At 49.2% G+C, this 20234-nt stretch overlaps 2 protein-coding genes across 3 annotated transcripts; both read right to left on the bottom strand.

Moving 5' to 3' along the window:
* Positions 1 to 691: 691 nt before the first annotated feature.
* Positions 692 to 8081, bottom strand: LOC149302122 (uncharacterized). 2 transcript variants are annotated; one of them, XM_089483401.1, is made up of 3 exons: positions 7604 to 8081; positions 2591 to 3887; positions 692 to 1532 (listed from the first exon to the last, which is right to left on the bottom strand). In XM_089483401.1, the coding sequence occupies exons 1-3, from the start codon at positions 7953 to 7955 to the stop codon at positions 1307 to 1309; spliced, it is 1875 nt and encodes a 624-aa protein (XP_089339527.1). In that variant the 5' UTR covers positions 7956 to 8081; the 3' UTR covers positions 692 to 1306. The 2 variants fall into 2 exon arrangements, with proteins under 2 accessions (XP_089339527.1, XP_089339528.1); XM_089483402.1 differs by having other exon boundaries at positions 2591 to 2840; positions 7604 to 8080.
* A 2300-nt stretch (positions 8082 to 10381) lies between these two features.
* LOC149302121 (uncharacterized) lies at positions 10382 to 19267 on the bottom strand. The gene is made up of 3 exons (XM_089482974.1): positions 18832 to 19267; positions 15949 to 16969; positions 10382 to 14505 (listed from the first exon to the last, which is right to left on the bottom strand). Exons 1-3 carry the CDS (start codon positions 19193 to 19195, stop codon positions 14484 to 14486), a joined length of 1407 nt encoding a protein of 468 aa, XP_089339100.1. The 5' UTR covers positions 19196 to 19267; the 3' UTR covers positions 10382 to 14483.
* Positions 19268 to 20234: the final 967 nt, after the last annotated feature.

The following is a 20234-nucleotide window of genomic DNA, read 5'->3' as shown; positions in this document are numbered from 1 at the left end:
CATCGTCCAAATGCTGGCCACAGAATTACGCCAGAGGAGCTACAAATGCCTATTAGTGTATTCCCTCTAGGAATCTTTGAGGTCAATATCTGCCAGACATTGACCACAGAATTGCGCTGGAGGACCAAGATATTCCTAAAGAGAACATATTAATAAAATATGTGAATAAATCAAATCCTCGGAAGTCAAAGCTGCAAATGTGGAGGGATGAATGTATTTCATGTGGCAAGACACAGATCATCCAGCAATTCCAAAATATTAGGACATAAACGCTTCTTTGATGTGGGCATAAATGGTTTTCAGCAGCAGCAACAGCAAATAAACTGCTCTTGTGAAAAGTTAGCTGAGTGGATCTAACACATTTCTTTGGAAGACTGTAGTCTGCATTCACTGCTACTACTGAGTATGCCCAATACCTTTGGAGCCTGCATCAGGAGGGATGGCCCTGAATTTAACTGACCACACCATCTTTCAGCAACTGAGGCTCCTTCAGATGTTCTGGACTCACTTCTATCAGCCATGGTCTGCAAAACCAAAAGGAAGGGACGATGGGAACTGTAAGCCAAAGCATCTGGAAAGATACAGGCTGGGCAAGTGTGGTTTATGCACAACCAAAAAGGAAAGGGAGGACAGTTAACACACACACACCACCGGCACTTCCAAAACCACCAGACAACTGATGTTTCTAAAATTCCAATCAGCTGATTTATTTACAGTTAATACAAAAAAGAAAGGGAGAAACCCTACTCATTCCTATCACTAGGCTTCCTTACACACTCTACACTGGTATAAATCAATGTTACAGACAAGCGACTGAGCTGATTTTGGAAAGGATACGAAGAAAAAGAAACCCTAAATTCCTGAAAATGAAGATTCCAATAGGTTTCATTCATCCATCATGGAACCTGGAGCAAACGAGACAAGGAAACGGGAAAAGCGTTGTTCCCCTCGCCTCGGAAACTTTGGCTTTAAAAGGCTGAAATGTGCTGCAATGTACAGCGCTCTCCTGAGCCTGAAGTGAAATTAAAGATGGGAAGCTAAATGGGTAATGTCCTGGATGGCCACACGTGGCTCACTAAAATGGCATACCCTTCGCTTGATACAGGGAAAGACAGAAACAAAAAAGATACACACGTTAGAATGGCCAGCTGCTATGGTCACCCAGAAGAGAGAAACGTAGTGACTAAAAGACTATCCTGAACCCAAACGGCAAGGACTGCTCATCCGAGACGTTATGCAAAGAGTGTTACACGGCGGGCGCCAAGAGAATGACGCTGTCCCACCCCAGGAGACAGGGGGAAATCCTCTACAAGCGGCGCTGGTAACTAGCATGCAGCTGCAGTTGTGCGCTACGCAAATAGTCGCCATAGGCGCCCGCGTAACGGGCGTAATCGGACTGCATTTCTGGGAGGCGGCGATAATCCAGCTGAGCCTTTGTCGGCGAATGGCGGTACGCATGGGGGGAGTCTGCTAAATGGCGGAAATCAGAGAGGTCGGCTAAACGGCGGTCATCTGAGAGGTCAGTATTGTACCTGGTTAAGAGAAGAGACATTTGATAAATTAAAAAGCTCATGCCCCAAATGATTCATACACCGTGATGGAGAAGACCTATCCCCCCAACCATACAGAGGAGAAGTGCGCAACCTATGGCAGCAACCCCAAAGGACAACTTCTCCTTCATAGCTTGAACTCCAAACTACCCAACTTCTGTCTCAGGTGGCACAGGGAGTCTCTCCATGGCGTTCCTGTTCCATAAAACTATGGGAAGAGTATAATATCGCTGACCGTTTCATAGCCTTTTGAGCTTACCATTGGATTACAATACTAAATCCAATGGGAGTCGCTAAGATGGAGGATACGGGAACTCAATCTTATCTTAAATGAAAGGCTGCATGAAGTTCTTGATGATGACCTGGTGAGGAAAATACATTCTAATATGTGGGCACACATGTTCCACAGCTGAACACAGGGCTCAAATTCAGCCCTGAACGTACCACCAAAAAGCAAGCCTCCCACCCTGCCTCTTGGCGCTGAAGATGGCTGAAAATAACATGTGAAATACAGGACTCGATTCCCATAGTTTGCCTGCTTAAAATGGAAAGACTAGCCTCAGGCCTAACATAGTGAAGAAATCCAGCCACCGCATCTCTTCTTTGTAAAATCAATTTCGGAGGCGCATGAGTCTACTTTCCTTCTAAGACCTACAAAGGTCGGTGAAAATCTTTCTGAAACCCCTCTCTACCCAGGGATTTTCCAGCCCCGCAATTTGTTACTGAACACTTTGACAAAGACACAGAAAAAATGCAGACAGGGAAAGATGGTAAAATGCAGCCCCTCCTTGCCTCCCTCCTTGAAGCATAAAGCACAGAAAAGGTTTTAAAGCTGAGCTAAACCAAAAGAGGAATCAACCACAAAGCCATGGTAGGAAAGGATGAGCCCCGAATCCAACCCACCCTTCCTTCCAAACAACTCCCAGAGCCGGCAGAAGGAAGACTCCTTCGGGTCACACTGAAAGTGTAGAAGTGTAGAGATCCTAGGAGGGAGAAGGCATGATGGATCTGCAAAGCATTGCCCCAATTCAGCTGCATACCTCTTATTCATCGCAGCCGCTTTCCGGTAGAGATCCTCACGGCTACCGCGTGGCGGCGGGGACAGGCGGGCGCGTTCGTACGGCGGGTGCAGGCCGGCGGCTTCGGACTGCAACATCCCTGAAGACGGAGCCACCTGCTGCGCAGGCTGAGTCAGGCCATTGTATGCTGGCTGGGCTCGATAACCTGCTGCTAAGGGAACAGAAGCGGACTGCTGCGCCGCATAGGCGGCCTCGACTGGTGTTCTGTAGGCTGTTGGAAGTGAGGCAGACAGCTGGGTCTTATAGGAAGCACTAGCATCCTGCATACTATAAGCAGCTGCCAGACTTGCTGCAGACTGCGCCCCGTATGCAGCAGGCAGAGCAGAGGCAGTCTGAGCCCCATAAGCAGCAGCAGCGGCATGGCCAACAGCAGGCTGGACCCCGTACGAAGCCGTCTGTGCCGAGAGAGCATGGGCACTATACAAGGCTGACTGGTTGGCTGCAGGCTGAGCCCCATAGGTTGCAGAAAGCGCGGCCGCTTGAGCCCCATAGGAAGCTGCGTATGTCGCAGCAGCCTGGGCTCCATAAGCAGCTGCATATGTTGTGGCAGGCTGGGCCTCATACGCAGAGACTTGGGAAGCAGCTGCCTGGGCCCCATAGGCGGCTGCCTGGGTGTTGTAGGAGGTGAGGGCAGAGGCGGCCGGCTGGGCCCCTGAAGTCCCCAGAGGAACAGAGGCCTGGGCTTTGTATGCACTGCCAAGCATAGCCGAGGACTGGGCTCTGTACATCGCTGCCTGCCCAGTGGTGGGCTGGGGTCTGTAGGCCATTCCGAGGGCTGCTGCGGACTGGTCTCTGTAGGCTGTTCCCAGGGAAGCGGAAGGCTGGTCTCTGTAGGCCGCTTGCTGCGCTGTTATGGGAATGGCGTAGCCTGCTCTCGTGGGTGAGCGTCTAATGGGGCTCCTGTCCCTTCCAAAGTAAGAGGAGGCCTGACTGTCTTGGGAGTCAAATTTGGTTAAACCACTGTTCCCCAGGCGCTGCTGATAATCATATTCGAGGGAGGAATAAGCCGACGCTGCCATTGGGAACCCAAGGTTACCAGCTCTCAAACCATCACTCCGGGCTTGGAGTTTCTCTAAGGTTGGGATTTTGTTCTTTTCGGTCCCGATCCCCAGCTGGCCTCCGGGTCCAGCCGGGCCCCTCTTATGAGCTTTATTAGAGAGTTCGACATTAATCCTTTTTCCTTTGACGTCCCTTCCATTAAGATGTTCAATGGCGGCTCTAGCATCCTCGTCCTTCTCCATGTGAACGAACGCATAGTCTGACAAAGCAGTAGACAGAAGGTTATCATTAAGGGACACATGACATTTCATTCCCGGAACCCATGCCTACTTGGATTTGACCTGGGGACCACAATGAAAGCACTCAGCCAGCAAGACATCTATTCGACAGCTGGACAAGGCAGACAACCAACTGCGGTGGATTAGCTGTTCTGCAACGACAGCCACAATGAAAGGACAAGCCACTGGCGCCTAGCAGGGCACAGAAGGGACTGAAGAGTTGCCCCAAAACGGCTAAGCCTTGGACCCATCCCACTCCAAAAACCCCACAGTACTCCGGATCAAGAAGGATTTTCCCTTTTAGCTTATCACAGGCGAGTTCCCAAAGAGGGCCAGAATATATCAGGCCATCTCCATGCGGCTACATGCATCACCATGTGAATCCGGGGGAATAGGATGCTTTTGCAATGGAGTTCTAAGTTCAATGCTATTGTTTTATCTATACTGAAACCTATGGGGAAAAAATGATACCATAAAGCATTCATTTAACAGTAGATCTGAAATTCTCCTTCTAGAAAACATCTTTTCAAAAGGCTAGCAAAAGATCGAAGAGTCGCACTCCAAATTTAACAAAGGACTGATCGTTGCATGTATGCTCCCAAACCAGAAAGAGACTTGGGAGATGAGCAACAGTTAAGAGACCCTCCAATTTCCCATGTCACCCAGAGAGCTTTCCGGGGTGCTTCATGCAGGTTTACTCAAGAGAGGTAACTTCCCCTTCTTGTTCAACTATTAATGGTAGGAGTGGGGCTGAAGAGAGTTAGCCAAAGGCAGTTTTACTCTTCATAGAGCAATAGCTCCCTTCAAAAAGAAAGCGGTAAAGTAGAGAGAGAACCGTGTCTCTATCCTGGAAGGAAGGCCATGCCCTATATAGCGCTGTGCATGATTACTCCCTACAGCTGAAGTGAAGCATTACTGGTCCTTCAGACATTTCTGGACTTCAGTTCCCATCAACCCCAACCAGGATAGGATTACAGAACAAAGCATTCCAACAAAACACTTGGAAGACCACAGTTCTCTTGCCTCACTCCTGATCACTCAATCGAGCCATTTAGGGTCCTCTCCCTACATATTAATGGGGATACACTGTGGTTCAGGACGGACTTTGCAGTCTCAGAACAAGTGAGATGTTGCTATTACGGCAGACTGCAAAGAAGACTGGAGCGGGACAACTTTGGGGCCTCCCCCTCCTGTTGCGCTTAATGTCAGGAGTAGAGCTGCAGGTGCTTCCAAGCAACTGCTCTGTGTGGCATGGCGCAACGCCGGGTCCTGTAATGTTATGATGGACTCAGGAAAGCACTGGCCCCTTGAGTGAGTTTCATTCAGTGGTCGCACGGCATGCAAATCTTTCCAGGCAATGGCGCATGTACACACACACACACACACAAAGGCGCAAGTGTATTTGGCAACTCTGAGATGCTCCAGTTCCAACAAGATGCACTTAACTACTGGAACTAAGAGTCCACAGCTTCACATCAAGTCTTAAGGTTTTAAAAAGATGGGGTTTACCGCCTTGGCGCTACAGTGGGTCCAAAACACACACTACAGAAATAATCCAGTTTGAGACTGCTTTAACTGCCCTGGCTCAGTGCTATGGGACACTGGGAATTGTAGTTTATTGAAGCCCCAGAGCTCTCTGACGGAGAAGGTTGAACGTCTCACAAAGCTAGAGACAAGGCAGTTAAAGCGATCTCAAACTGGATTATTTCTGCAGTGTGCTTTGGACCTTGGCGGAAAGACTTCCTAAGCGCTACAGTTTAAATGAAACATCCATCTTTGCCCAAATATATGAGCAAAGACGCCACACGTCATAGACATTTGTGGGTTTTTCAGGCTCTGTGGCCATGTGCTAGAAGAGTTCATTCCTGATGCGCCTCTGAAGAGGCCAGCCTTAGGTGCTGATGGAATAAACTAGTCCAGAACATGGCCACATAGCCCCCAAACCCCATAAATAACTATGGATGCCGGCCGTGAAAGCCTTTGACTCCGCAAATCGTTACCCACGAGGTTCCTTGCTGGCTGGGCGAACTATGCTAAATGTTACCGTGCGCCAATTCCATGCTGTCCTCCTTTAGATTTCTGGAATGAAAAGCATTTCCTTTGTGAGAAACAAGAAAGCATTTGACACAAAGCGGAGTGACCGGGTGAGTACGGGTTTCGTGAGACGCCAGGCCTTGAGAGCTGAAAAGGGATGGCCTAACGGACAGATGCTCAGGGGTTCTGCCTGTATACCTGGGGGCAGTACAATGAATGAGGCGCACTACTTGACACGCGCGCACGCTTTGCCGGGTCCTGCTGTTGTGAGAGAACCTCACGCCTATAAATAAATATTAATATTATTAATAATAACAATAATAATAATAACCTTGGCTCAACTTCAGACCGGACAACTTTCTGAAGGGACGCATTGAACCATGCCTGGAGGACTACTGGTTTGGGCTCACAAGGGACTGTCAGTGGTCAGCTTTCCTAAAAGGCTCATCGACATGGATGTGAAGGCAACAGTAAAGCATAGTCGCTAAGCAAGGTCCCCAAGAAATCCACCACAAATGAGGGGTCTTTATCCCCAACGGCAGACTCTCCTCATGAAAAGACATCCAGATTTGTAGATATAAGTCTTTACAATGGAAGGGAGGAAAGGAAATGTGAGCAGCAGAGCTAGGAGCTCTCATTCACTAGATATGTGTAGATATGGGCATGATGTGGCCAAACTTCCACAGTAGCTCCTTTGTGCATACAGGAAAGCATAGCTGTGACTGTTACACTGAAATATGCTGAGTTTAAAGCACACAAGAAATACGGGGCAAGACTTAAAGGAGATAGAGTAGCCCTGTTAGTCTGTAGAGAGAGCTTCTAGTGCCTTTGAGACTCACTGAAAGCAAGGAGCTGGCAGCTTGAGCTCTCTTAGACTTCAGTCTACCTAAATGCATCTGCGGAAGGAGACTGAAGTCTAGGGAAGCTAGCTATAGCTGGGCTAGTCTGAAGAACGGCCTAGACTCCAGTCTCCTTCATGCATCTGGGAAGCAGACTGAGCTGCCAAGGGCTTTCTTCCGGTGAGTCTCAAAGGTGCTACAAGATCTATCCACATCCAACACAGGGACAGAAAGAGTGGCCCATGTGCGCATCAACAGTCAAGCCCAGACCCCTGGCATTAAACCCACACGGCCAAGAACTCCCGGCGACGGGGGCCCTGTGCCGCTCCTCCTCCTCCATCTGGGAATCCGGCTGGTCTCGGAAGCCTTACTTTTGGAGCTGGAGGTCCTACAAAGTTGCCTTTGCCACCCTGAAAGAACTCTATGAGGGGGTTTTGGCAGAGGGAGCCCTGTCTGAGCATCGGAAGGGCTGGCAACGGGGATGGAGCAACAGGAGGCAGCGGCTTCAGAGAGACTGGGTCTAAGCCTTAGGAAGGAGAACAGCAAGGGCTGCTTAAGAATGATGGAAGACGCTGACTGAGAGTCCCTGCGTGGCGGAAGGGCCTTGGGCTCCCTCTCGCCCTCTGCCTCCCTGCAGGCAGGAGGGGAGAGAACTGGAGGAGGCTTGAAGTCCCTTCCCACTCGCCTTCAGGGCAGAAGGGGCGACTGAGCCCTTCCGCCTCTGCTGCCCTCGGCCTCCCAATGACCTCTGGGGCTCCCTCGCTTATCCTTGGCAGCTCCGGGCTCCCGCCGCCGCCGCCGGCGCTGCCGCTGCGGGGCGCTACCTTTGACGATGTCGCACTCGACGACGGGCCCGAACTCCTGGAAGAGGGTGCGGAGCTCCCCGGAGGTGCAGGCGGCGGAGACGTTGCCGACGAAGACCTTGACGGTGTGGGTGGGCCTGGGGCGCGAGTGCTCGACCACCACGCGGTGCCCGTGGAGCAGGTGCCCGTTCAGCTTGGCGATGGCGCGGTCGGCGGCGGCCTCGTCGCGCAGGTGGACGAAGGCGAACTGCTTCATCAGCGCCACCTTCAGCACCGCGCCGCCGGGCTCCGCCGCCTCGAAGAGCTCGCGCAGCTCCACCTGCGACGTCTCCTCAGGCACGTTGCCCACGAACACCTTCACCCCCGAGTGCATCGGGGCGGCTGCCAGAGGACCCTGCCTTCCTTCGGCGGCGGCGGAGGAGGAGGAGACGCAAAATGGCGGACGCCGCTCCGAGGCCAAAGCGGAGACGACGGCGACGACGACGAGCCGCGCCTGGGCACTGAGCATGCGCGGTAAACGCCCGCTCAGCCGAGCATGCGCGGCCGGAGGGGGAAAAAGAAGAGCGCACAAAATGGCGGACGCAACTCTAACAAGGCGCCGCACCGAGCATGCGCGTACCTGTCGCCCCGCCCCTTCACTCTCCTGAGTCTCGTTGGAGCATGCGCGGTGTGGCGCCAACTCTGGCCTTTTCTTGGACTTCAGCTCCCAGAAGCCTCGGCCACCTCGGCCAATAGGCAAGGATCCTGGGAGCTGAAGTGCAATAAGGACCAGCTTGGGAAAGCACTGTTTCAGCGCATGCGTGCACGGTACCACCGCGGCTCCTGCTTTGAACTGTCATGGCTCCCTTCTAGGGAACCCTGGGATTTGTAGTTTTGTGAGGCAGCAGGTCTCTGGTGGAAAAAGGCTGGATATCTCACAATGGGCAAATCCCAGGATTCCATAGCATCCAAGCAAGCTTTTTAAAATGATACAGTATAAGCCTATTTTTAGAGAAGGCCCACATAGAAAAATTAAATGCCTTTTTGGCTCACTTGTATTACTGCAATACAAAACAGTGGAAATCCTGTTTTACGGCCAAAGACAAAGGCCAGGCCTTCGCATTTAGTAGAACGCAAGCAGTGTGAAACCAAAGGCTTTTGCGGCCGCCATCCGTAGATGTTTGTGGGCTTTTCGGCCTCTGTGGCCACGTCCTGGAAGAAGGCCGCCTTCTACAATGTGGCCACACAGCCCCAAAAACCCACGAACATCCAATACGAGCAAGTTGTGGCTTCCTCAGTCCACTACGCCAGGCCTCTCTGAGGATGTGGTTTGCCTCCGCGAAGGCCCTTCGTGAGGCTAGTGCTGCAAAACCCATGAGGCTTTAGCTGTTGGTACGGCTTCTCCATTCTGGGCTGGGTGTTCCTCCCTTAACCATCCCTGTCTAAGTAAATGGGAGAAGCAGAAGCATGGCAGGTACATTGGGGGCCCTTGGTGTCCACTGGCTTTTGGTCTCCCCCCCCCCCCCCCCCAGGACACCTAAATCCATAGATGCCCAAGCCCCATTTAAATACAATGGCATAGTAAAACGGTCTTCCCGATATAATATGACAAAAATCAAGGTTTGCTTTTGGGAATCTCTCTCTCTCTCTCTCTCTCTCTCTCTCTCTATATATATATATATATATATATATATATACACACACACAGTGGGACCTTGGTATCTGCTGGGGTTTGGTTCCAGGACTCCCCATCGATATCCAAATCCATGGATGCTCAAGTCCCATTAAACACAATGGTGCCTCTTATAGAAAACGGCAACGTCAAAGTTTGCTTACTGGAATTTATACATCTTAAAAATATTTTCAAGCCGTGGATGATGGGTCCGTGGATAAGGAAGGCCAACGGGATATTTTAATATTTTCAAATGGTGAATGGCTGAATCCATGGATAAAGGATCTGTGTGGATACGGAGGGCACACTGTACAACTTTAGGCACATGTCTCATTCTGGCATTAAACAAATGTATGGCTTTAACCACCTGAGGCTGGAATCTGTTCCTTAGTCCCAGCTGAACACACTGTGGAAATCATCTGGTCTGAGACCGCTTTACCTGCCCTGGCTCAGTGCTAGGGAATCCTGGAATTGTAGTTTATTGTGGCCCCAGAGCTCTCTGACTGAAAAGTTCAATGTCTGACAAAACTACAGTTCCCAGAATTCCCTAGCATTGAGCCAGGGCAGGTAAAGCAGTCTCAAAACTGGATTACTTCTGCATAGTTAAACCCAAGAGATTCAATGGCTCTACTGTAATTGGGACTAACAATAGGATTTAGACCTAAGTGCGTGTTATTACACTTCTCCCATAACTATGGCACCAATGGTACCAAATTCACTGATTAACCGATGCCACCACAAACGCCGTGCATCTGAATTGACTCTCATAGCGCTATTGTAGCATGTTGTCTATTACATGAATCATTTGGTAAACAGAGGTTCAACCACAAGATTATTTCATGTACAGAAACGTAAAGCTAGAGTTTCAAAGCTTTGTTGCTACTGTTCCTTATTTAAATGATTAAATCCTAATCGACTCTTAATGCTTCTCTCTTTCCTTCGCTGTCTTTCCATAATCCTAGCCGAACCTATCTTCACTGAACCAAAACGCAGGGTCCTTCCTTTCATTGGTGATATATATATATATATAGTTCTACCTCATCTCTGCTTTTCAAATGCAAATATAACATGCGCCGCCAATTTGCATGCAACCATGATATATTTCTGGCCCCAGCGAAATGTCAAATGAAAAACCCTGGAACCTTGGTTGAGAAGAAAGTGGATGCCTCCACCTCCAACATATAAATAAGGCAGTTTGACACCGCTTCAACAGACAAAACAAGACCGGGCAACTCTTTAGGAGAATGTGACCTTTATTGGCAGCAAAATACAGCAGACGGTAAAAGGGCAGATTTACATGTACCCCTTGAAACACACATTTCTCAGACGCATACACTTGGGACAGCATTGTGTTTTGGGACTGCCTGGTTGTGTATTTGTGCGTGTCAAGGGCTGCTGAACCCCCTTTTGATTTTCTGAGGCCTCTTGAAATGACATCTGTGTTGTTTCGCGCTCATCATTCACCCATTTTGCTCACAAGAGCGACAAAACCGTTACTTTCGAAGACTGTGAAACTGTCTTCTGCACGCAAAGGGACCTTGCAGCACCTTTGAGACTAACTGCGTCAAAGACGTCATAGCATAAGCTTTCCTAGACTTGGTCTATCTCCTCAGATGCATACATGTTCATGTCACTGCCATTTAATACGGTGCATGATGAGTTGTATTACATGAGGGCTCCTGGAAGCGAACCTCCATAAATCCAAAGGGTCAGTTGTACTCACTGCGTATTCCTGTTCTTCCTTGACCACAGAGGACATCTGAAAACCTTCAGGAGCAACCTCCTCTCCATATCAAGAAGGAGCCAAGAACTTTATCAATTCCCTCTAGCAAAGCCTCTACCAGGGAAAATGGGAGCAGTAAGTGTGATGGCAAGGTAAAGAGTATATGTACAAGTGGAACAAGGAGTAAAGGAAAGCCCTCACAGAACTTTGCAACTTTACATATGCAAGGCGGACTTGTTCTCTTTTTCTGCTGGCAAAGGTTAGCAAGGCTCTTTCTCTTGGTTGTTGCAAGGCCCCCAAGACATAACCCTGCAGCCTTATTCCGACTGCAAAAGCCTTTCACAAGTTGTATCCCAGATTAGAATGGGAAAGCCCAGAGGAATAAATGGGTTTATTGCTCCCTGATTTGGCTTCGCTATAGGACACTCTTATTCTTCCCACAAACTCATGTCACTGCAGATACGTATTTCCTTAAAAGAAGCTAGAAAAGCGGGCAAAGGCCATCCCAAAAAAGATATTTATATCTAAACATGGCCATCATGTCACCTCTTAACCTTCTCTTCTCCAGGCTAAACATACCCAGCTCCCTAAGGCCTTCCTCATAGGGCTTCATGGTTTCAACTTAGGTTCGTATCTCAACTGCGATCCTATTGCAGAGATAGCTTCCTACAATGAGCCATTTCCCAGTAACTTCCCATTTCAAATGTCAAATAATGTAGTGCTGTTCATTTCATTTTGGTTTTAGGCTATTTCTATAAGACCATCGAGGAAGAGGGCCATCCAAGTGCAATTTGTTGCTTCAGCCCAATTGCTTTATTTTGGGACCCTCGCCTCAGAAAGCATTGCTTCTAGGTATTTTAAGCACTTCAATGCTTCGACTAGCATTAACGCAGCATTGCTTGGGAGAATCATTAGCCGTTGTGAATCGTCCAGTTTCAATTGCTATGGAGGGATGGGGGCATATTTCTTAAATGCTTAAGCACGCGCATCAATCTAAGTTGCTCCAGAGAGAGGATGCCTCTCTCAATCGTAGCCATGAAACACACCATGCTTTATGAACAAATTATGAAGGTGTCTTCCAAGGTATGGGTATGCCTTGCCACCCCAAAAACATCCTCCAAATTTGGCATCTTGCTCTTGTAAAATGCAATTTTGTAAATGCTCTGCAGTCAGATGGTGATCATGATATGGCGATCAATATACCATATTTAAATCCCCAAAGAAATGCCATGCAGAAGATGGAGCAAGCCTGTTTTCTGCTGCCCCAGAGACACAAACTGATGGATTCAAATGATAAGAGGTTTTGTACCATTAGGAAGAACGTCTTGAGGGTAAAAGTTGTTCAACAATAGAATCGATCGCTTTGGAGGGCGGTGGACTCTCCTTCTTTGTAAATCTCTAAACAGAGGTTAGATGGGACATCTTTTGGGAGTGCTATACTTTTGGGAGTGCTATGGGGTTGGACCTTGCCGTCCTCTGATTCCAATTCCATATTACTAACACTTAGCAAGAGGCTGATAGGATCTGCAAACTAAGTTGGCCAGTGTTTAATAACTCTTGAGAATCCAAATGCCTCATGCTAGCAAAAACATCCTTATAGTAATGGACACTCTTATCAAAGCATCTCAAATTACGTGAACGCAAAGAGCCACGGAGAAACCGTCCATGTTTTATCAGTGCTCTGACTTAAACGCAAAATGTGGACGACGTATAGGACGATTCAGGCTGAATCGGGGTTGTTTCAGCGCCTCAAGGCTTTAATCCGAACCAAAAAGTTGGGATTTAATCCAAATTTGAGCCAAAAACCTAGGTATGTGCGCATGTGTACAGTCTGTGCTCCAAAGCAACATCAGTGTGGGGCTGAGGCGAAGGGTTGAGAAATATGGACATTTGCATGAAGACAGAGGGAATCTGGTGGGGACACAGCCATGTAGCCGCACATATTGCAATTTATTGGACGGGGGTGAATTCAAAAGGGTATACTATCTGGCCAGTGTTACCAAGCGCACCTCGGTATGCGTGTCGACAGGCCTATAGTCATTGTGGACCTGAGGATACACTGGATTTTTCCGTCATTGTAAATGTGCCCCTGGGTGGAATATGGTGGCTCAGGCTGGCAATGACATACATTTAAACTCCTGGTCTGCAAGTCATTAGGCAGCTGCAGCCATAAGAAAATGTAACAGATAATGGTACTACAAAGAGATTGTGTTTAAAACCACTTCCCTGAAAGAATGCTCCATTTTATTTTATAAGGAGCGACTGTGAGATGCAGTCCAACCCCATTTACTTTTGGCCGGAGGAATGTGAACATCGGATCTCTTTCATTAGGCTTCTCTGAATCTCGTCTGTATTCACTTCTCGCCCTTATTTCGCATTGGACTGAACGGTTGTGTATTTTTCCACAAGGAAATGCATGTGTACTTTGATATACGTTTCCGTAATGAAACCTGTTGAATCATTTTGAATACCATTTTATATGCGTTTTTATTGACTACTAGAGCATGTTTGTGAACATCGTCAAAGACGCGCATTTTGAGCCGGAGAGTGTTTCTTTGGTGCATTTTTGTTTTACTACTGGTTAGGATTAATGCTTAACAGTAACTTATTGTTTTCATCTCTCTCTGAGAGTACTTTGTATGCTTTATTATGTATAATCTGCGTAGGTTCAGATTTGATAGGAATAAAAAGCAGTGAAACATTGGTGTTTTATTGAAAGATGTAAATCACACCAAAGCCTAATACCTTGGGATTGTTAACGTTAGAAAGCATTAAAACATGGTTGATCAAGCTTTCTAATACATAAGCTAATGTTTCACATTATTGACATAATAAGCAGGATTCAGTTTTTTTTCATTAAGATATTAATGCAAAAAAAAAACCCCCAACACACTGGTTTAAAGCAAATCAAGCGAGCTTTTGGGGCTTGTTCTGTTCCTTAAACTGGTTTCTTCTTCCATACCTGGCTTTAAATAATTGAATGTGTAGCAACGTACAGCTTGCTCCTATGGCCAGAGTCTGAACTAAAAGAGGGTAACTCAAATGAGTCTTGTGGAAACCTGTTAATATTCAACGGTGACATATGGCTGACTTAAGTACATAAGACTTTTTATTCAGTACAAGGACAATGAAAAGAAATGCAAGTGCTAGAATGCCTAGCTGTCATGGCACTCATGACCAAAGGTGTAAAGAAATGTAGCGGTTGAAGCGATACCCTAAAATCAAATGTCGAAGGCCGCTCATCGAGAGCGTAGTAGCCGGGGTTATGCGAAGCGCGTTGTCGGGCGTCGGAAAAAGCGAGACAGTTCCACCCCAGAAAAGGTTTGGGGTAACGAAGCATCTTCCGCAGCGTCACTGGTAAAGAGGACCCAGTTACCTGCCAAGCAAGTAGTCAACGTGGGCACTAGCATACTGGATATGATCAGACTGTATTTCGGGAGACTGGGGTTATCCGCTTCGGGTTTTGTCAACGGTGGAGGGGGGCTATGGTAAACGGCGGGAATCTTGGGACGTCAGATGAATGGCAATCATCTGTAGTCAGGATAGAACCTGGTTGAGAAAAGAGACATTGGATAATTTTAGAAACCCCCTCGTGTTTGAAACTGCCAACAAGCCACATGCCGCGAGAGGCGCTCCCCCCATCCCCTTGCTGCACAAGATCGAACCGTCGAAGCAGAAACAGGCCTAGCAGAGCAACCCAAGAGACCATCTTCCATTTGCAAGAAGTGGGTTTGTTTCACTCCAGTCTCAGATGCACAGGAAGGTCCTCATTGGTTTTATCTGAGCCATAAAACCCAGGGAAGACCATAATTTGCTGGCCATTTCAGAGGAATTTTGAACCTCCTCCCATCAGAAACCACTATAAAATGAGGTCCAGGCTTCAGTTTATCCAGCGATATACTATGTCCAATGAAGAAGGACACAGAGGCCCGAAACATGCCCTAAATTAAATGCTGAAATGGAACTGAATTCTACATTTACGATTATTTGGCGAGGAAAATGCATTCTAATAGAGAATTTCACTTATTCCACAGCCCAACACTGGGCTCAAATTCAGTCGTGGCAATAAATTTAGTTGCCACGCTTCAAGAAGGTGCCAGGCTCTTGGCATTGGAGGTGGCTGAAATTACAAGGTGCCAAGCACAAGACTGGATCCCCATACTTTAACTAGCTCCAAGGTAGTTACATTCAGTCTGTAAGACTTACTGTAGCATGCTTTCATTGCCATGTCTGCTGCTTTAACCATTACTCGCAGTCTCAGCCAAGCAAGCTCAAAGGGATAGTTTCTCTGCTGGGTGTGAAGATCGAATCAGGGAGCAGCACACACCCAATGATGCCAAAGGAGTTTCCATCCCAAAGGTTTCCTATTGCATTTCTCACAAACTTATATGATGTCGTTGTGAAATGTGCAGATGAGGAAAAAAGGCAGAGTGCAGCCTATATTTCCTTGTGCCCACAGAAAAGAGATATCCTCCCTTCTGCAAAAGGCACAGAAAAGGTTTCAAAGAAGTGCTAAATCAGCGGAAAAGCCAGTTCTTCCAGTGGGCAAGAAAGCCCAACTATCCGTCCCACATGGCAAATATATGCTGTACTCTATGAACTGCTTTCATACCAATGCCACTTTAGAGCAGGGGTAGGCTACCTGATTCATCCCAGATATTTGGGGCTCCCCGACTAGTACATTCAATGGTCAAGAGTTATGGCAGCAGGACTCTATTAAGGAGGTCACTGCTATGAATGTACAGGTAGGTACTAAGCAGAGTAGTGGACGACGGGGTCTTGGAGGTGTCCCATCCACAGGGTCGCCATGGGTCAAGATCGACTTGAGCGCAGTTAACAAAAAGTCCTATACACCTATCTGCCAATCCCAAACTTCACAAGAAGTCATTGACTTCTGAAAGAACTGCCAAGTGAAGTTCGCATCTAACCCTTCTGGACGTTGAGGGAGATTCCCAGACAGAAAGCGTGACGGACACCGGTTCGGCTGCCTACCTCTTACTCACAGCGCTCCCTCTCAGATTCTCTCGGTTGCTACGTGGCGGGGAAAGCCGAACGCGTTCGTAAGGTCGACGGAGAGCGCCTGTCTCTTGCCTTGAGGCATATCTCTTATTCGCGGCGTTTGCATCTCTATCGAAATTCTCGTGGCCGTAACGCGGCGGAGAGGCGTGAATGTACTCGTACGGTGGATGGAAACTATCAGCCGCTTGTTTTGTCGCATACCTGTTATTTATCGCGTTTGCTTCTCTGTAGTAATCCTCGTGGTTACTGCGCGGTGGGGAGAGGCGGATACGCTCGTATGGACGGGAAGTGGTTTCAGACCGTGATACTGCCTGCTGAGATGTCTGAGTCATCCCACTGTGCGCTGGCTGAGCCCTGTAACCTGACTGGTGCATTGTGCCTGCGGCCTCCACTGACGCTCTGTCATGTGTTGACAGGGAATCAGAGAACTGCGTAGCATAGGAAGTACCAGTGGCATCCTGCATATCGTAAGCAGACTGTGCCCTATATTTAGGTGGCACATCAGACGCAGCCCGGGCCCCATAGGAAGTGGAACGGTTGACAGATGGCTGGCCTTCATAGGAATGGGACTGTGCCCTATATGTAGGTGGCATATCAGACGCAGCCCGGGCCCCATAGGAAGCGGAACGGTTGACAGATGGCTGGTCTTCATAGGAATGGGAATGTGCGGAGAAAGAGCGGTTACTGGACGCAGCTGGCTGGCTGTTGTCTTCATAATGGGCCTCATCTCTGTATGCTGCCGCCCGCCTAGTTGTAGGCTGGGGCCTATAGTCCACCTCAAGCGAAACCGACGGCTCGTCTCTGTAAGAGGCGGCTGGCATTTTGTTCTTCCCAGCTTCAAAATTGTACTCCCTATTCTGCTGGTGTGTCCCAGTCTTACGATCTTTAGTCGAGCGTTCCACGCAAATCCTTCTCCCTTTGAGTTCCATCCCATTAAGGTGTTCAATGGCGGCTCTACCGTCCTCCTCATTCTCCATGTGAACGAACGCATAGTCTGATAAAGCAGCAGATAGAAGGTTATCAATAAGGGACACAAGACAGTTTATTTCAGGAACCCACTCCTACTTGGATTTGGCCCCGATGCAATGAAAGACACCAACACATCTATTTGGCAGCTGGACAACAAGGCAAACAGCGTCGACTGAAGTTTTGCGACTCTAAAGGACACAATGAAGGGACAGGTACCTAGAAAGGCACAATTTACTGGACATCTGCCCCAAACATCTCTCGGCACCCCCAGTTTTCTCACCCTTGGTGGCTGCTTGAGTGATATTAGACAGGGTTTTAAGCTGCTCCGTATTTTCAGTAGAGTAATATGACTTACAATTGGAAGAATATGTACAAATAAAGGATAAAGGCCATCTTCTTAAAGAAATTCAGCAAGACATCCCCTTTTCCGGCCCACTTCATGCCAGGAATGGGACTGAAAAGGCAGTGGCTGTCTGCTTTCAATACTGGGAACTACCTGTATATTTACCTAATAGACCCAGGGAAGCTGTGACAAAAGGAAAAAGACACACCTGACAGTCCTAGTACTCATGCTTCATTCAGTGACAAACAGCAAGCCAGCCTTTAAAAGCAATAGCAGCATAGACATTATACATACACAGTTACAACAGAGGAGGACATAGGAGTGCATTCACCCACCGCAACGTAAGCAACTAACATGGCAATCCAAAGGACTGGGTTTCCCCTTAGATATAAGAAAACCAGTGCAATTGTAAGGGCGGGAATATAAGCATGTCTCTTCCTTAGAGCGCAAGAGTAACACAAGGGTTAGGCAAAGGCAATGTTTCTATCGCTCCCTTTTCCTGTTATGAGAAAATTGTTTGGTGAGCATCAAACAGTATCTTTGACTATATCTCATAACAATTACCATTTCATGTGTTGCAACTCTCTTGGCATACTTATGACAGGAAAGAAGAACATGTATGGAGAGGGCAGGAACCCTATATAGGCTTAATGTGGGGGCACTGGGAATGAAAGCAAATAGCTAAATGCACACATGCCACCACCGCCTTCAAGCGCTTGGAAACAAGGCTTATGAGGCTGACTGAAAGGAAGGGGATGGCGGCATTCCCCTTGAACTGAGGAGGGAGCGAGCTTGTTTTCTGCTGCTCTGGAGAACAGGACCCAATGGAGCAATGGATGCAAGCGACACCTGAACTCTTAGGAGGGGCTTCCTGATGGCAAGGGCTGTTGGGCAGTGGAAGACGCGCCCTTGGATTGTGGTGGGGTCTCCTTCTTTGGGGGTCTTTAAAGAGAGGCTGGATGGCCATCTGTCAATGGGATGCTTGGACGGAGAGTTCCTGCATGGCAGAAGAAAGGCGTTGGGTCGCAGGGCCCTTCTTGGGGTCTCTTCCAACTCTAGGGTTCTCATGTTCGCAGGGTTTGTGTTGTCTTCTGCACTGTCCCTAGCCACAGTTTTAATGCCATATCCTCATTAATTGCCCTAAAGAGAGGGAGGGATAGTGGGGCAGAGTGGCTTGGCTGTTGGACTATGGCTCTGGGGACCGCCTAAGAAGGGAGCTACTAAGGCCACGGATGGCACTTGCCCAAAGGGAAACCCTGGGGAAGCCTTGCCCAGGGGAAGATGCAGGAGAAAGGGGTCTTTCCCTATGGGCCAGTATTCCCCTATTACTCCCCAGTGATTGGGGCACAGAGGCCCAAAGGGGAGCATGGGGAATGCTTGCCCATCGAGGGCCAGGGAGATCGCCTGCCCCAGGCCAGTGTTCCCCAATGTCCCCCTCTGGGCAAGTGACCCTCACGGGGCTCCATGGCCAAGCCTTTCCCCCTTATCCTCATCGTTCCTCCTGGGCCCCTGCGCCAACCAGAAGCGGAGGCGCTCGGAGGTACCTTTGACGATGTCGCACTCGGCGACGGGCCCGAACTCCTCGAAGAGGGCGCGGACGTCGTCGCTGGTGCAGGCGCTGGCGACGCAGCCGACGAAGATCTTGAAGCCGCGGAAGCGGCGGACGAGGAGGCGGCAGCCGCGGAAGAGCTGCCCGTCGAGCTGGAAGATGGCGCGCTGCCCGGCCGCCTCGTCGCGCATGCGCACCGTGGCCGAGAGCCCCCGCAGGGAGACGTTCAGCACCTCGTCCGGAGCCACGTCCTCGAACAGCTGCCACAGCTCCTCCTTCGTCGTCCGCGGAGGGAACTTGCTCACCCACAGCTTCACCGAGCGCCCCGGGAAAGGGCCCGGCGGGGACGACGACGACATCCTGCGCTCTCTCTCACCGAACCGCCGCGGACGGTTGAGGCGGTGGAACTGGCAGTTGCTGCCTCACTTTACGGCAGGACGCACTGCGCATGCGCATGGGAAGAAACCTGCGTATTGCGCACGCGCCCACTCCTTCAGGCTCTTTCCATCGAGCACTGCGCATGCGCCTACTTCCTCCTAGCGTTCTAAGACTGCACACTGCGCATGCACTTATTCCCGTCTACTCCGAGCGTTCTGAGTACACACTGCGCATGCTCCTATTCCTTCCTCTTTTCCCTCTATCGTTCTGAGTGCGTACTGCACTTGCGCCTACTTCCCCAAGCGTTCTAAGAGTGCGCATGCGCCTATTTCCTCCCCTCCTAGCTTTAAGAGCGCGCAGTGCGCATGCGCCTATTCCCCTCTAGCGGGCTGAAGTATACACACTACGCTTGCGCATGCTGCCCTAATGGTCTAAGAGTGCGCTCTGCGCTTCCGCCTACTTTTCCTGGAGATCTGAGTGCGCGCTGCGCACGCGCTTATTCCTTCCTTCTCGACCCCCCCAGCGGGCTGTCTGAGCACTGCGCCTGCGCCGTCCCTCCGCCCATAACGCGCCCAACTCCGCCTTCTGCTCCCTCCCGTGTGCTGAGCGAAGAGTACACACTGCGCCTGCGCATACTCCTTCCCCCCCTCCGCCCGTAGCATGTTGAAAGCGTGATCACTGCGCTTGCGCAGTCTCTCTACCCCTTGCAGGCTGAGGAAAAACAGGCACTGTCCTCGCTTCACGCACGGCGCTTGCGCACACATCCCCAACCCTAGAGTTCTGAGGGAAAAGTACATAACACGCATGCGCTCTCTCTCTCCCAATCTGAGGCGGAAAACAGAGAGAAAAGAATCTGTCATTGGAGTTTGAGCGCGCGCCATGAACGTTTGTTTCTCACTGCGCATGCGTACTCGCTCTTCTCTGCCATCTGCTTGTGTGTGTGTGTGTATGTGTATATATATATATATATATATATATATATATAAAAAATGAAATATACAGAGATACATATATATATAG

Source organism: Sceloporus occidentalis, unplaced genomic scaffold (assembly GCF_023333645.1).
Source record: "Sceloporus occidentalis isolate IW3139 unplaced genomic scaffold, rSceOcc1.0.p SCAF_20, whole genome shotgun sequence".
Classification (NCBI taxonomy): Eukaryota; Metazoa; Chordata; class Lepidosauria; order Squamata; family Phrynosomatidae; genus Sceloporus; species Sceloporus occidentalis.
Note: the sequence above shows the minus strand (reverse complement) of the source record. Positions and strands in the feature narration are given on the sequence as shown.

Bases quoted from the DNA above. Each gene is read 5' to 3' on its own strand.
- LOC149302122 (XM_089483401.1), bottom strand. From the start codon at position 7,955: ATGCACTCGGGGGTGAAGGTGTTCGTGGGCAACGTGCCTGAGGAGACG. The intron at 3,888-7,603 runs GTAGCGCCCCGC...CTGCTTTGTCAG, and splicing joins CGAGTGCGACATCGTCAAAG to ACTATGCGTTCGTTCACATG. The intron at 1,533-2,590 runs GTATGCAGCTGA...TCTCTTAACCAG, and splicing joins GCGGCTGCGATGAATAAGAG to GTACAATACTGACCTCTCAG.
- LOC149302121 (XM_089482974.1), bottom strand. From the start codon at position 19,195: ATGTCGTCGTCGTCCCCGCCGGGCCCTTTCCCGGGGCGCTCGGTGAAG. The intron at 16,970-18,831 runs GTACCTCCGAGC...CTGCTTTATCAG, and splicing joins CGAGTGCGACATCGTCAAAG to ACTATGCGTTCGTTCACATG. The intron at 14,506-15,948 runs GTAGGCAGCCGA...TTTCTCAACCAG, and splicing joins GGGAGCGCTGTGAGTAAGAG to GTTCTATCCTGACTACAGAT.